At 38.6% G+C, this 13,211-nt stretch overlaps 1 protein-coding gene across 1 annotated transcript in view; it reads right to left on the bottom strand.

The window, feature by feature from the left end:
* Window positions 1–5,221: 5,221 nt before the first annotated feature.
* FYTTD1 (forty-two-three domain containing 1) overlaps window positions 5,222–13,211 on the bottom strand; it is a 45,451-nt gene continuing 37,461 nt past the window's right edge. The window contains exons 7-9 of the mRNA XM_066347171.1: window positions 12,239–12,313; window positions 10,078–10,204; window positions 5,222–7,652 (exon numbers count right to left, since the gene is read on the bottom strand). Of these exons, the coding sequence (XP_066203268.1) occupies window positions 7,554–7,652; window positions 10,078–10,204; window positions 12,239–12,313 (301 nt within the window). The 3' untranslated portion in view covers window positions 5,222–7,553. The remainder of the gene's footprint in view (window positions 7,653–10,077; window positions 10,205–12,238; window positions 12,314–13,211) is intronic.

A 13,211-nucleotide genomic window follows, 5' to 3' on the forward strand; every position in this document is an offset into this window, starting at 1 on the left:
TCAATCTATCGTCTATGCATTCATTGGTTGATCCTTGTATGTGCCATGACCAGGGTATTGAACCCACAACCTTGGTTATTAGAAGAAAGCTCCAACCAACTGAAATACCCCACCAGAGCAATCAAGTATTTACTTTGGGAAATAAGAGACCAACAGATACAGTCCTTTTCCTAGGAGATAATAATCTAATAGAATCCAGACAAAATAGACCAGAGAACAAGACAACAAAAAAGATCTGAGTAGAAGTAGTGTGGATTATCTATGAGAATTCAGAGAAATGGAATCTATATCATAGATGAATGAGGTTTTGAATCAAATATGGATTACTAAGTGAGGTATGCTGGAAGGTGAGAGCAATATTCCAGATTGAGTGGAGGATCAACATGAACAAACCCAGCTATGATTTATAATAGCACATAAGAACATTAGGGCCAATATTCATGTAAGGGCCAAAGTTCATGTCAGAGGGTGAAATAAGGTTAGGGCTCTAGACAGTTGCTCAATGGATAGGGCATCCACCCCAAGTACAGATGTCCTAGGTTCAAGTCCCTGTTAGGACACACAGGAGAAGTAACCATCTGCTTCTCCCATCTCCCTCTTCTCTCATTCTTCCCCTCCTGTAGCCAGTGGCTCCATTGGTTTAAGTGTGGCCCTGGTCACTGAGGATAGCTCTGTGGAAACCTGACAGCCTCAGGTGCCAAGAATAGCTTGGTACTGAGCATCGGCCCCAGATAGGGTTGCCAAGTGGATCCTAGTTGGGGCACATGAGGGAGTCTGCCTCACTATCTCCCCTCTTCTCACCTAAAAAGAAAATAAGGTTGGAGAGATCCTACTCATCATTCAGAGCCAAACTCTTCAATGAAACCTTGATTAGCACTTCCCCTAACTCCTAATGGGAAGAGATTTGTATGTTATCTATATTTGATTACCTATTACCTTCCATTTACACTAGTCTTCTGACAAGTTCTCTGCAGTCTAGCTATACTTTCCATGCTAATCATGGTCTCTGAATTTCTGATCAAGTTTATAGATTAGTGGTACTTTGACCATTCAACTAGATTTTAAGGTCCTTAATATATTAAACTGTCATTATCTTCCATAACCCAGGGCTGAGTATATTAATAATAGTTTAAAAATGTAGAAAGCATGGCCCTGGCCGGTTGGCTCAGTGGTAGAGCGTCGGCCTGGTGTGCGGGAGTCCCGGGTTCGATTCCTGGCCAGGGCACACAGGAAAAACGCCCATCTGCTTCTCCACCCCTCCCCCTCTCCTTCCTCTCTGTCTCTCTCTTCCCCTCCTGCAGCCAAGGCTTCACTGGAGCAAAGTTGGCCCAGGCGCTGAGGATGGGTCTGGTAGCAACAGAGCAATGCCCTGGATGGGCAGAGCATCACCCCCTGGTGGACATGCCAGGTGGATCCCGGTCGGGCTCATGCGGGAGTCTGTGACTGCCTCCCCGTTTCCAACTTCAGAAAAATACAAAAAAAAAAAAAAAATGTAGAAAGCAGCAGAGACAGAAAATGGGTTATATACTACGAAAGTAGAGGTTACGCAGAAATACAGGAGAGAAGGTTGGGAGTAAAGAAAAAAATGATAAATTTTGAAAACAGGATACATAAGTATGCAAATATTTAAAGGCCAAAAGAAAGGCTTGTAGATAAAAAGGAAAATGAAGGTGATACACACACACACACACACCATTATACAAGAGCAAGTCCTAGTTAAAGAAAGCTGGTAAATCAAGGAGTTAGTTACTTTTGAGATTTCAAGGGATTTGAGGTTTCAATTTACAAAGTAAAGGTAGAATATGAGGGAATTCTCCTCCTATTCCGTCAAATCTTATCCATAAAGCAAGTGACAAGATCATTTTGTTGGAATGACACAGAAAATGGAGTCAATGTGGTAAGTTCACCGGTCTAGTGATGAATAAAAGTGATGAGAAACAATTGCAAAAAGCCCGTGAGCAAAAGGGCTACAGGCGTCTATAACTTATTCCACAGCTGCTGTGGTCTGGAAGCAGTTAAAAAATAGGCAGTGGGAGTTACTGAAATGTTAGAAATAGATGTAGAAAACTTCCCTGCTTCTTCCTGTTTTTCACAGGCTGAAAGTCAGAAGCACAAGTTTCACTCAAATTTCAATTGCTCTCTCCAGCTCTACATCTCTTTACTTCATGCAGAAATAAAGCCCTTTCCCCCTTTCTATGGTCACTCCTATGGCTGAACTTTTATAAACTAAAAGCACTAAAGTCTTGGCCAGCCCCATTGTCTCCAAATGTAAAGCACAGAAACTGGCTTGCTGAATATACTCAACGTCTGGTCCTTCTCCTTCTGGCTCCTTAATAAGAAGCACTAATAATTGACTTTTAAAAACTTTACACAAGAAAATATAGACGTGATTCTTCTTCTCACTAAAGGTAAATGGACGTATAAATTAAACACATACACACTAAGGAAATAGTTTCTTCTTCATCTTTAAATATCTGTAAATCTCATCTGAATACATTAAGAACAAGGAATGTCGCCTGACCAGGCGGTTGCACCGTGCATAGAGCGTTGGATTGGGATGCCGAGGACCCACGTTCAAGACCCCAAAGTCACCAGCTTGAGCGCGGGCTCATCTGGCTTGAGCAAAAAGCTCACCAGTTTGGACCCAAGGTTGCTGGCTTGAGCAAGGGGTTACTCCGTCTGCTGAAGGCCCACGGTTCAAGGCACATATGAGAAAGCAACCAATGAACAACTAAGGTGTCACAACGAAAAACTGATGATCGATGCTTCTCATCTCTCCGTTCCTGTCTGTCCCTATCTATCCCTCTGACTCTCTGTCTCTGTAAAACAACAAAAAAACCCCAAACAAAAACAAACAAAAAAAACACACAAAAGAATTTCAATTCCAGAATGGTATCACATCTTTTTTTTTTTTTTTATTCATTTTAGAAAGGAGAGAGGGAGAGAAGAGAGAGACAGAGAGAGAGAAGGGGGAGGAGCAGGAAGCATCAACTCCCATATGTGCCTTGACCAGGCAAGCCCAGGGTTTCGAACCGGCGACCTCAGCATTTCCAGTTGACACTCTATCCACTGCGCCACCACAGGTCAGGCTGGTATCACATTTCTTTACCAAACTTTAAGTTGAAAAGATTTCAGATAGTAAATTATAATAGCAGAGAATAAAAAAAGACATTATAGAAGTCAACAATTTATAAGCAAATCTCTAAATCACTATTAATGGTCCACAGTAGTCCGAAATTCTTATTGTAAATACTTGGGCTTATTGGTATCATTTTTAAAAAAGGACAAACTCCCAAGTTGATCTATTGAAAACAAAACAAAAACTCTTTATTTTTTTTTTTAATTTATTCATTTTAGAGAGGAGAGGGAGAGACAGAGAGAAAGAGAGAGAGAAAGAGAGAGAGAGAGAGGAGAGACAGAAAGAGAGAAGGGGGGAGGAGCTGGAAGCATCAACTCCCATATGTGCCTTGACCAGGCAAGCCCAGGTTTTGAACCGGCGACCTCAGCATTTCCAGGTCGACGCTTTATCCACTGCGCCACCACAGGTCAGGCACAAAAACTCTTTAAAAGGAAGCTTAAATCACACTTATGTTTCCAGTGGCAAAAAACAATTATTCAGGTCTGATGAAAGTTCAAAAGTATACTGATCAGAAATGAAATAATTTTCTGCTTCGATACTGCCTGCATGCAGAATGCATACTCTCTTTAGTGCAAAATCAGCAATTTCTTGTCTCCTTACAATAAGTAGAACAGAAATCCCCCCCTAAAATTAACTTTGTATGTTGTATGAATTATACAGCTATTGAAATCAAAATGATATACTATCTATTCTAACAAAAAATAACTATTGGGCAATGAAGACTTATTTTCTTCATACTCAGTATTTTATGATTTGCTTATAATTAAAATTATGGCCCTGGCCAGGTAATTTGGTTAGAACATCATCCCGAGAAGCCGAAATGCAGGTTTGATCCCTGGTCAGGCTGCACACAAGAATTAGTGAATGCACAGAGAGGTGAAACAACATATCAGTTTCTCTCTCTCTAGAATCAATTAGAAATATAAATAAATTATGGTAAAATTTACACCTGTTAGGAAAAAAATCCAGTCTGATTAGGACTGACCTTTTCTAACAGGTCCATGTAACTTGAATATGAAGTAATGAAGTCTCATAATCATCACAGTTGATTTCCTTACTCTGCTACAAATGCTTAAGTATTACCACTTCTTAGATTTCTACTACTTTTTGTAGGTGTTCAATTTACAGAAGCAGTTTATTATGAACTAAGAACGAAGAGATCTAAGGTCAAAAAGTGACTGCTGCACTGTTGCTGTGGCCAGCTGGTTCAGTGGTAGAGCGCTGGACTGGCGTGTGGATGTCCCAGGTTCCATTCCTGGTCACGGAACGTAAGAGTTAACATCTGCTCCTTCACCCCTCCTCCTTCCCCTTGTTTTGCCCTCCTGCCACCATGGCTCAGTTGGTTCAAGTGCATTGGATCGGGCGCTGAGGATGGCTCTGTGGAGCCTCCGCCTCAGGCACTAAAAATTGTTCAGTTACGAGCATGGCCCCAGATGGGCAGATCATCAGCCCCAGCTGGGGATTGTCAGGTGGGTCCCAGTCAGGGTACATGCAGGATATCTTCCTTTTTCTCACTTGGGAAATAAAGGGGGGAGGAGTGACTGCCACACACAAGTCTTGAAAAACTGGGTCTCACTTAACTAAGACGTGAATGTGAATAGAGGGATTGAACTAAATGATCTCTATAGGTTCATCTAATTTTATATTCAGCATTCTTTTGTTTGTGTTTTTTAGATTTTATTTATTGATTTTTAAAGAAGAGGCAGGGAGAGTAAAAGGGGGGGAAAGCAGGAATCATCAATTCATAATAGTTGCTTCCTGTCTGTGCCTTGTCCAGGCAAGCCCGAGGATTCGAACCAGCAACCTCAGCATTCCAGGTTAACACTTTATCCATTGCGCCACCACAGGTCAGGCATATTCTGCATTCTAAGTAAAATTGATTTTCTATTTTAACTCCTCCTGGCTACTTCCTGTTGAAGCTATGAATGAAATGTTTAAAAAGCAGTTACAAGGATTTAATATGAGTTTAGAGTGATTTACCAATTTAGTAGTATGTAGTTTTTCAAATCCTAAAATTTATAAATAACTCTAGTTTTTTGGTTACAAAGAACAATCTAAAAAACACAATTCAATCTTTACAGCTAAGAATAAATCATGAGACCTGTAACATTTTATTTGTTAAAAACGAACAGATTCAGAATAGATCTAATGTGACTTTTCCAAAAAACACCAAAAAGTACAGTGTATAGCATCTCCTCATTAAATATAAACTTTCATTTTGTGATGCACTGCATCAATGTTTTGCATACACCTGGATGCAAAGAAAATTTTAAATTGCATCTTGTTAAAAGAACTGAAAAAGGACTACAACCACATTCCAAAAAGGAAAATTTTCCTCCAACAAAGCATATTCTTGTTTATATATATACATAACACATTAGCACTGAAGAATTTTAATTGAGTTGTAACAAAAGCAAATTTTTATATTTAAAAAGAAAATGAAATTACAGATGCATAAGAACAAAAGTTTAATATACCAAAGACACTGTGTTGTTGCTTGATGTACTTAATGTCAATATCTGGGGCAATTTTTAAGGTTTTCCAAATAAAATGCATTAATAATAGCTCTGTACAATATTTAAAATAACAAAAAAATGAAAACATCTTTATACCATATTATCACAAACTGTTCTCAAGACAGCAAACTCATGCTCAGTTGTTTTTCCTTTGCTTTAAAATAAACTGCCAGTAATCCTAAACCAGTCTAAAATGTATTGTTCATGAATCAAATCTAAGCATTTATACTTGCAAAAATGTTTTGCAAATGAGTGAGGCCTTGGCCTAAGGAAAGACTAGAGTTTATTTTCAAATTGAATGACTAGCTTCCAATAATCCCATATCAGTAGACTTACTAGCAAAATACCAGATATTAAGGATTAGATTTAATTCTTTGGTAGAAGCATGAAACTGTTTTTGATAGCTTTCCAAGTCTAGCATAAACCAAACCCAAGGAGCATGAAAAATGATAATGAAGTCTAGTATACAATGCAAGGCAAGCAGGAGCCGTAACTTAATGTTTTCTTCTTTTTTAACAGGGAAAATCAACATTAATAATACACTCTAGAGAAGCTAACATCTATTTAGAAGCTTTAACATTACAGCAAACCAAAAAGTTAAGCTTCAAACCACCAAACTTGCCACAGGCTATTTTGCTGCATTTTGGCATTATACATTAACTTGTAGTATAGTATATAACCATCTGAGGACTCCTAGTACTAGCTTGGCACAACTAACTCCTCTTACCTCTCCATAGTATGGGGGGAAATAATCCTTTTTTCACCATAAATGTCTCAACTTTATACAAGTCAGAGAGAAAGGTATAAAACAAGGTTACATAACTCTTTTATCATTTTGTTTTTTACTTTGTGACATATACAAGTATACTTTTGTTTTTGGTGTTGTATACTGTTTAACAAGCTTCAATGCCTATAAAATTTCTTTTCAAATAACAACAGTATAGGACTTTATAGCTATTAGTTTTATTATCAAAATAGCTAAGATATTCAATCCATTTTAATTAAAATTTTTCTAAGTATCACTTGAAGAATTCTTTGTGAACCCTAGACTCAAGACTACAGTAAATCCAAATAGTATATACCTTCGACCTGGGTTTTAAAGCACTTCACCTCAGTAACCTGTCCTCATCTTGCTACTTCCTCCCTTGCTTTCTTCATTCAGTTACACAGTTGTCAGATTTTTACATTTGAATTTCTCTTCCAAAGTTCTATTAGATAACTTTGTAAACATGCATTTATGGCCTTCAAACAACAACATTTTAAACAGACTAATGCCTAGAGTCACACTTCTTGTTAAAATTTCAACTTTATAGATTTGTAACTCTGGAGCATTAACCTTACATTACCTAAAAAATGAACTAAGTTCCAGATATTCCTGTAAATCTTAAAACCCAAAAGAGGAACTCCAATTTTTAAAATGTCTCTAATGAAGAAAAGTCAGCTGCACTTAGTACATCAATGCTATTAAAGGATGAGTGACAGCAACAAAGGGACCTACACATATTTCTGAAGACCAAGATCTACCATGGCAAAAATAAAAAATGGGCAAAGGAGATGAAATCCTAAATACCACTGTCATAAAAATAATCAATTTCTGCCTTTCTGTATTCTTTCTGCTGCATAAGAAACCAAAGAAGTCAAATAGGGAATTGTTCAGTCTGGTTCAACCAAAAAAAAAAAAAATCTTTAAGAATAGATAGGCATATTCCCTGTTATTCTTTCAGGGCATTATTTATACAGGTAAAAAAACAAAACAAAACAAAAAAAAACTAGAAAAATAAAAATAAGAGGATTTATTTAGCCTTGTGAATAATATTCTTGAATTTCTGTGATGAACTCTTCAAGCAATTCAATGTTTTTAACAGTGTCATCACTCAAAAGTCCCTTTAACATGGGTTTTATCCCACAGTTACAAAGCGGCTTCCTCCTTTGTTGAATGTGAGAGTGGCTCTTTGTTCCTTCAAGATCCCAAATCGCTCATTCAAAGTCATCCCTGTCTAGAAAAAATAAAACAAAAATTAACAACTTGACTGTAAGATATATTTAGTTTGGAACAATATAATCATACTAGCAACTCATAGTAACAATAGCACTTCCTGAATATTTATGTGTATGAACTCTAATTCTAACAAAAACCATTTAAAAAAGGTGAATTTAGTGATGTTTAGAGAAATTAGTTAACTTGCTTACTTTCACAGTTCTAGAATTTAAACCAGAAATTCTGACTCAGAATCCCTATCTCCTAACCACCGTATTGCCTACAAGTCATACACACACACACACACAGATTTCTCTATCTAAATTATTTTTTGACTCTGCAAAAATAGTACCACCAACTCTAGTGATACCTCTGATAAAAGTAGTTGTTTAGTCTTGTAAATATATTGAAATGAATTTTCCTGAAATTCTGAGTTCTTGAACTTCAATGATGAACTCAAAATCAAATCAAATCGAAATCTGGTTTTTAATTAACAACAGAATGCATACTCAAATTATATTCAGCCTTTCTGAAAGGAAAGTAACAGCAGTGACAAAATAAAGTAAAAAGCAAAATAAATTTAATCAAATTTCTGTCTATACTGTACTTCGTATCTTCAATTCCAGTTTTGTGTAAATGAATACAAAATGGCACTTGACAAAATCCAACACCTATTTATGATAAAAATTCTCAGCAAGTAATGAACAGAAAGGAATTCCCTAAATTAGATAAATGTACTAAAAACTTACTGCTAACATCATACTCAATGATGATACATTTAATGCTTTCTCCTCAAGCCTGGGGACAAGGCAGATATACATGCTCTCTTACCACTTCTATTTAACATTGTCCTAGCCATTGTAACAAAGAAGAAAAAGAGCCTAACCAGGTGGTGATGCAGTGGATAGAGCGTTGGCCTGGGACGCTGAGGACTCAGGTTTGAAACCCTGAGGTCACCAGCTTGAGCAATGGATCGCCAGCTTGAGTGTGGGATCATAGACATGACCCCATGGTCGCTGGCTTGAAGCCCAAGGTCACTGGCTCAGCTGGGCCCCACCCCGGTCAGGGTACACGAGAAAGCAATCAATGAACTGCTAAGGTGCCACAACTATGAGTTGACATTTCTCATCTCTCTCCTTTCCTGTCTCTTTCTCTTGCTAAAATATAAATAAATAAGGAAAAGAAAGGTTTAAAGATTGAAAAGTAATTTGGAGAAACACATGATTGTCTACACAGGTATCAACAAAATTACAGGAAGTAGGTGAATTTTAGCAAGATCACAAGATCTTAAGTTAGTATAAAAATGATCAAAATCGGCCCTGGCCAGTTGGCTCAGTGGTAGAGCGTCGGCCTGGCGTGCAGGAGTCCTGGGTTCGATTCCCGGCCAGGGCACACAGGAGAAGTGCCAATCTGCTTCTCCACCCCTCCCCCTCTCCTTCCTCTCTGTCTCTCTCTTCCCCTCCCCCAGCCAAGGCTCCAATGGAGCAAAGTTCGCCCGGGCGCTGAGGATGGCTCTGTGGCCTCTGCCTCAGGCGCTAGAATGGCTCTGATTGCGGCAGAGCAATGCCCCAGATGGGCAGAGCATCGCCCCCTGGTGGGCATGCCAGGTGGATCCCAGTTGGGCGCATGCGGGAGTCTGTCTGACTGCCTCCCGTTTCCAACTTCAGGAAAATACAAAAAAAAAAAAAAGATCACAATCATGTGAGACATACCACTTCATGTGCACTGAATGGCTAAATTCAAATGACAGATAATAATAACAAGTGTTGAAGATGTGGAGAAATTTAGAACCCTCATATATGCTGGCAGCAATGTAAAATAGTGCAGCCACTTCTTAGGAAAACAGTCTAGCAGCTCCTGAAAAGGTTAAAACTGAGCTACATGCCGGGTGGATCCCAGTCGGGAGCATGCGGGAGTCTGTCTGACTGTCTCTCCCCGTTTCCAGCTTCAGAAAAATACCAAAAAAACCCAAAACTGAGCTACAAGATAACCTAGCAATTCCATTCCTAGGCATTTACCAATGAGAAATGAAAACATAAACTTATACAAAAACTTGTAAATGTTCAGAAAAGCATTATTCATAATAGCCAAAGAATGGAAACACAAATGCCCATCAACTGAGATATAAGTAAATGGATATACCATAGGATGGAACATTAATCAGCAATAAAAACATATGAAATACTGATACATTATGTGTGAATCTTGAAAATACTATGCTAAATAAAAGAAGCCAGTCACAAAAGAGCACATGTTATATGATCCTGTTCACATGAAATGTCCAAAATAGGCAAATCTATAGGGACAGAAAAGTAGATAGATCAGTGTATTCCTTAGGTTAAGGAGTCTTAGGATACTCTATTTAATTCATTGTACAACACTTGTTTTGTTAATCTAAACATTCTCAATGAATGGCCTGAAGAAACAGAGTGGAAAAAATTTACCTGTTTTCCAACACTATTTATGTCAAATTGTAAAGGAACACCTTTAGGAACTTTTTTTACATCAGATTGCTCCCGTTTTGTCAAGAATGAGGGTACAGCTGTACGAGTTAACCGTGGCTTCTGAGTTCTAATAGAAAAAAATTAAAATGCAGTTAGACCAGCTTAACAATCAAAAGAAGAAAAAGAAATCATTTAGTACATAAAGACATTGTGACATGTATACATGTTCAAATGTAATAGGGCAACTATTTGTGTTCTCAAAAAAGCACATGGTTCTTAATTGACTAGTCTAGAGATTAAAATATATAATCACTCACAGAAACCTCTTTAAGTAGAACTATAAACGTTTCAATAATTTGATTTCCAAGTCTTGATCTTCTACTAAAATAAAGCACCCTCTGAGGTCTAATTAAAGACCACCTACCTATCTTACCTTTTTTTAAATTTTTTTATTTTTTCTTTGTATTTTTCTGAAGTTGGAAACGGGGAGGCAGTCAAACAGACTCCCGCATGCGCCCAACCGGGATCCACCTGGCACGCCCACCAGGGGGCGATGCTCTGCCCATCTGGGGCCACGCTCTGCCGCAATCAGAGCCATTCTAGTGCCTGAGGCAGAGGCCACAAAGTCATCCTCAGCGCCCAGGGAAACTTTACTCCAATGGAGCCTTGGCTGCGGGAGAGGAAGAGAGAGACAGAGAGGAAGGAGAAGGGGAGGGGTGGAGAAGCAGATGGGCGCTTCTCTTGTGTGCCCTGGCTGGGAATCGAACCCAGGACACCCGCACGCCAGGCCGATGCTATACTACTGAGCTAACCGGCCAGGACTTATCTTACATTCTTTTCATTTCATTCATTCAAATGGCTAGATAGAGCAAAACCTCCACAAACTCAGAAAGTTTATAATGCAATAAATATAATGAAATGGTTGACTAAACTAAGGTTATCTAGATAAAAGAACACATTATAGACTTTAACAAAAGGTACTATAAAAAATGTTCAAAATACACTGAAAGGGGGGAAGGGAGGAAGAAGGTAAAGTATTATCTAATTTATTTTTATTTTTTATTTTTTTACAGAGACAGAGCCAGAGAGGGATACAGACAGGAACAAAGAGAGATGAGAAGCCTCAATTATCAGTTTTTTGTTGTGACACCTTAGTTGTTCATTGATTGTTTTCTCATATGTGCCTTGACCACGGGCCTTCAGCAGACTGAGTAACCCTTACTCGAGCCAGCGACCTTGGATCCAAGCTGGTGAGCTTTTTGCTCAAGCCAGATGAGCCTGTGCTCAAGCTGGCGACCTCAGGGTCTTGAACCTGGGTCCTCTGCATCCCAGTCCAACGCTCTATCCACTGCGCCACCGTCTGGTCAGGCTAATTTATTATACATAAAAATAGATGTATACATGGCCCTGGCCGGTTGGCTCAGCGGTAGAGCGTCGGCCTAGCGTGCAGAGGACCCGGGTTCGATTCCCGGCCAGGGCACACAGGAGAAGCGCCCATTTGCTTCTCCACCCCTCTGCCGCGCTTTCCTCTCTGTCTCTCTCTTCCCCTCCTGCAGCCAAGGCTCCATTGGAGCAAAGATGGCCCGGGCGCTGGGGGTGGCTCTGTGGCCTCTGCCTCGGGCGCTAGAGTGGCTCTGGTCGCAACATGGCGACGCCCAGGATGGGCAGAGCATCGCCCCCTGGTGGGCAGAGCGTTGCCCCAGGGTGGGCGTGCCGGGTGGATCCCGGTAGGGCGCATGCGGGAGTCTGTCTGACTGTCTCTCCCTGTTTCCAGCTTCAGAAAAAAAAAAAAATAAAAAAATAGATGTATACATGAACCAAACTTTTATTTTTAAAATTTTTTAAACATCAAACTTTTAAAATAAAAATATGAAATTGTTAAAAGTGGGCCGTGGCCAGGTAGCTCAGCCTGTTGAAACATTGTCCTGATACAGGAGGGTTGCAGGTTGATCCCCGGTAAGGACACATACAAGAATCAACCAATGAATGCATAAATTAAGTGGAATAATAAATGTTTCTCTCTTTCTCCCTCTTCCTTTCTAAAATCAATAAATAATTTTATCCTAACTTGGACATCATAATCCAAGCAGAAGTCCAACACTTTTCTATTATTTTATATACTGAGAGGTTATAATTTCTGAAAAATAAAGAAAAGACTTACACTGGGCACTGCACTGCTCCAGGGTTATCAATAGATACAGTCAAAATTCCTCCATTTGTGGTAGAAGTCCGCCATCTAGTTTCAAAAAAAAACAAAAAACTTCATTAGAATGAAGTTTATAAACCCTACAGTATATTAACCATTAAAAAAACATACATTTTAAAGTACCCATTACTTTTTCTTAGCTTTTCAGAAATACATCTTGGATGTAGAAACTGGAAGCTTTAATTTAAAAAATATTTTTCAGTGTAACAAATATATGCACATTTTAAAAAATCAAATACCAAAAGGCTTTTATGAAAGCAACAGTCCTTTACCCCACTATTCTCCCCCTTCTTGCTCCCTAGAGGCAGTACTTTTAACCCTTCCTGTTTTTACTGCTTGCGGCTAGTTACCTTCAGTTCACTAAAAAACAAGATGCTTGTGTAACATCATCTTGCTATGATTGGGACTTAGCAATCACACTATTCTTTAGTTTCCCTACCTGACTCTAAATATTTTGATGGTGATATCACTATTTTACTTCCATTATAACTTTAAATATACTAAATTATATTTTTTTCAGTGGTATCTCTTGACAATATCCCCTCCCTACTTAGTATAAAAGAATAGTAGTACCTCTATTCCTTCCTCCTACCTTTTCTCCCACTTTTTATCAGTTTTACTTTTATATTTATGTAAGTCAGAATCTGACATGTACATTATATTGCTACGAAATTAAGAATTTTGCGCTTCATTCCATAGGTTGAGTTTCACAGTTCAAAACAAACATTTTTATTATAATTATGTAAATTTGTTCATGTAGAAGCAAATAGGCTATAATTATAATTTTCTTCCTTATGGTTTCCAATGTCATGACTCCTGTGCAAAAGCATACTGCCAGCATCAAATTCAAAGTTTCCTTTCTTATACTTAGATTACTTGGCATCATACCAAGATTATGACCATGTTTTGTATGCTTTGTTTTCCAAAA

Source organism: Saccopteryx leptura, chromosome 8 (assembly GCF_036850995.1).
Source record: "Saccopteryx leptura isolate mSacLep1 chromosome 8, mSacLep1_pri_phased_curated, whole genome shotgun sequence".
NCBI lineage: Eukaryota > Metazoa > Chordata > Mammalia > Chiroptera > Emballonuridae > Saccopteryx > Saccopteryx leptura.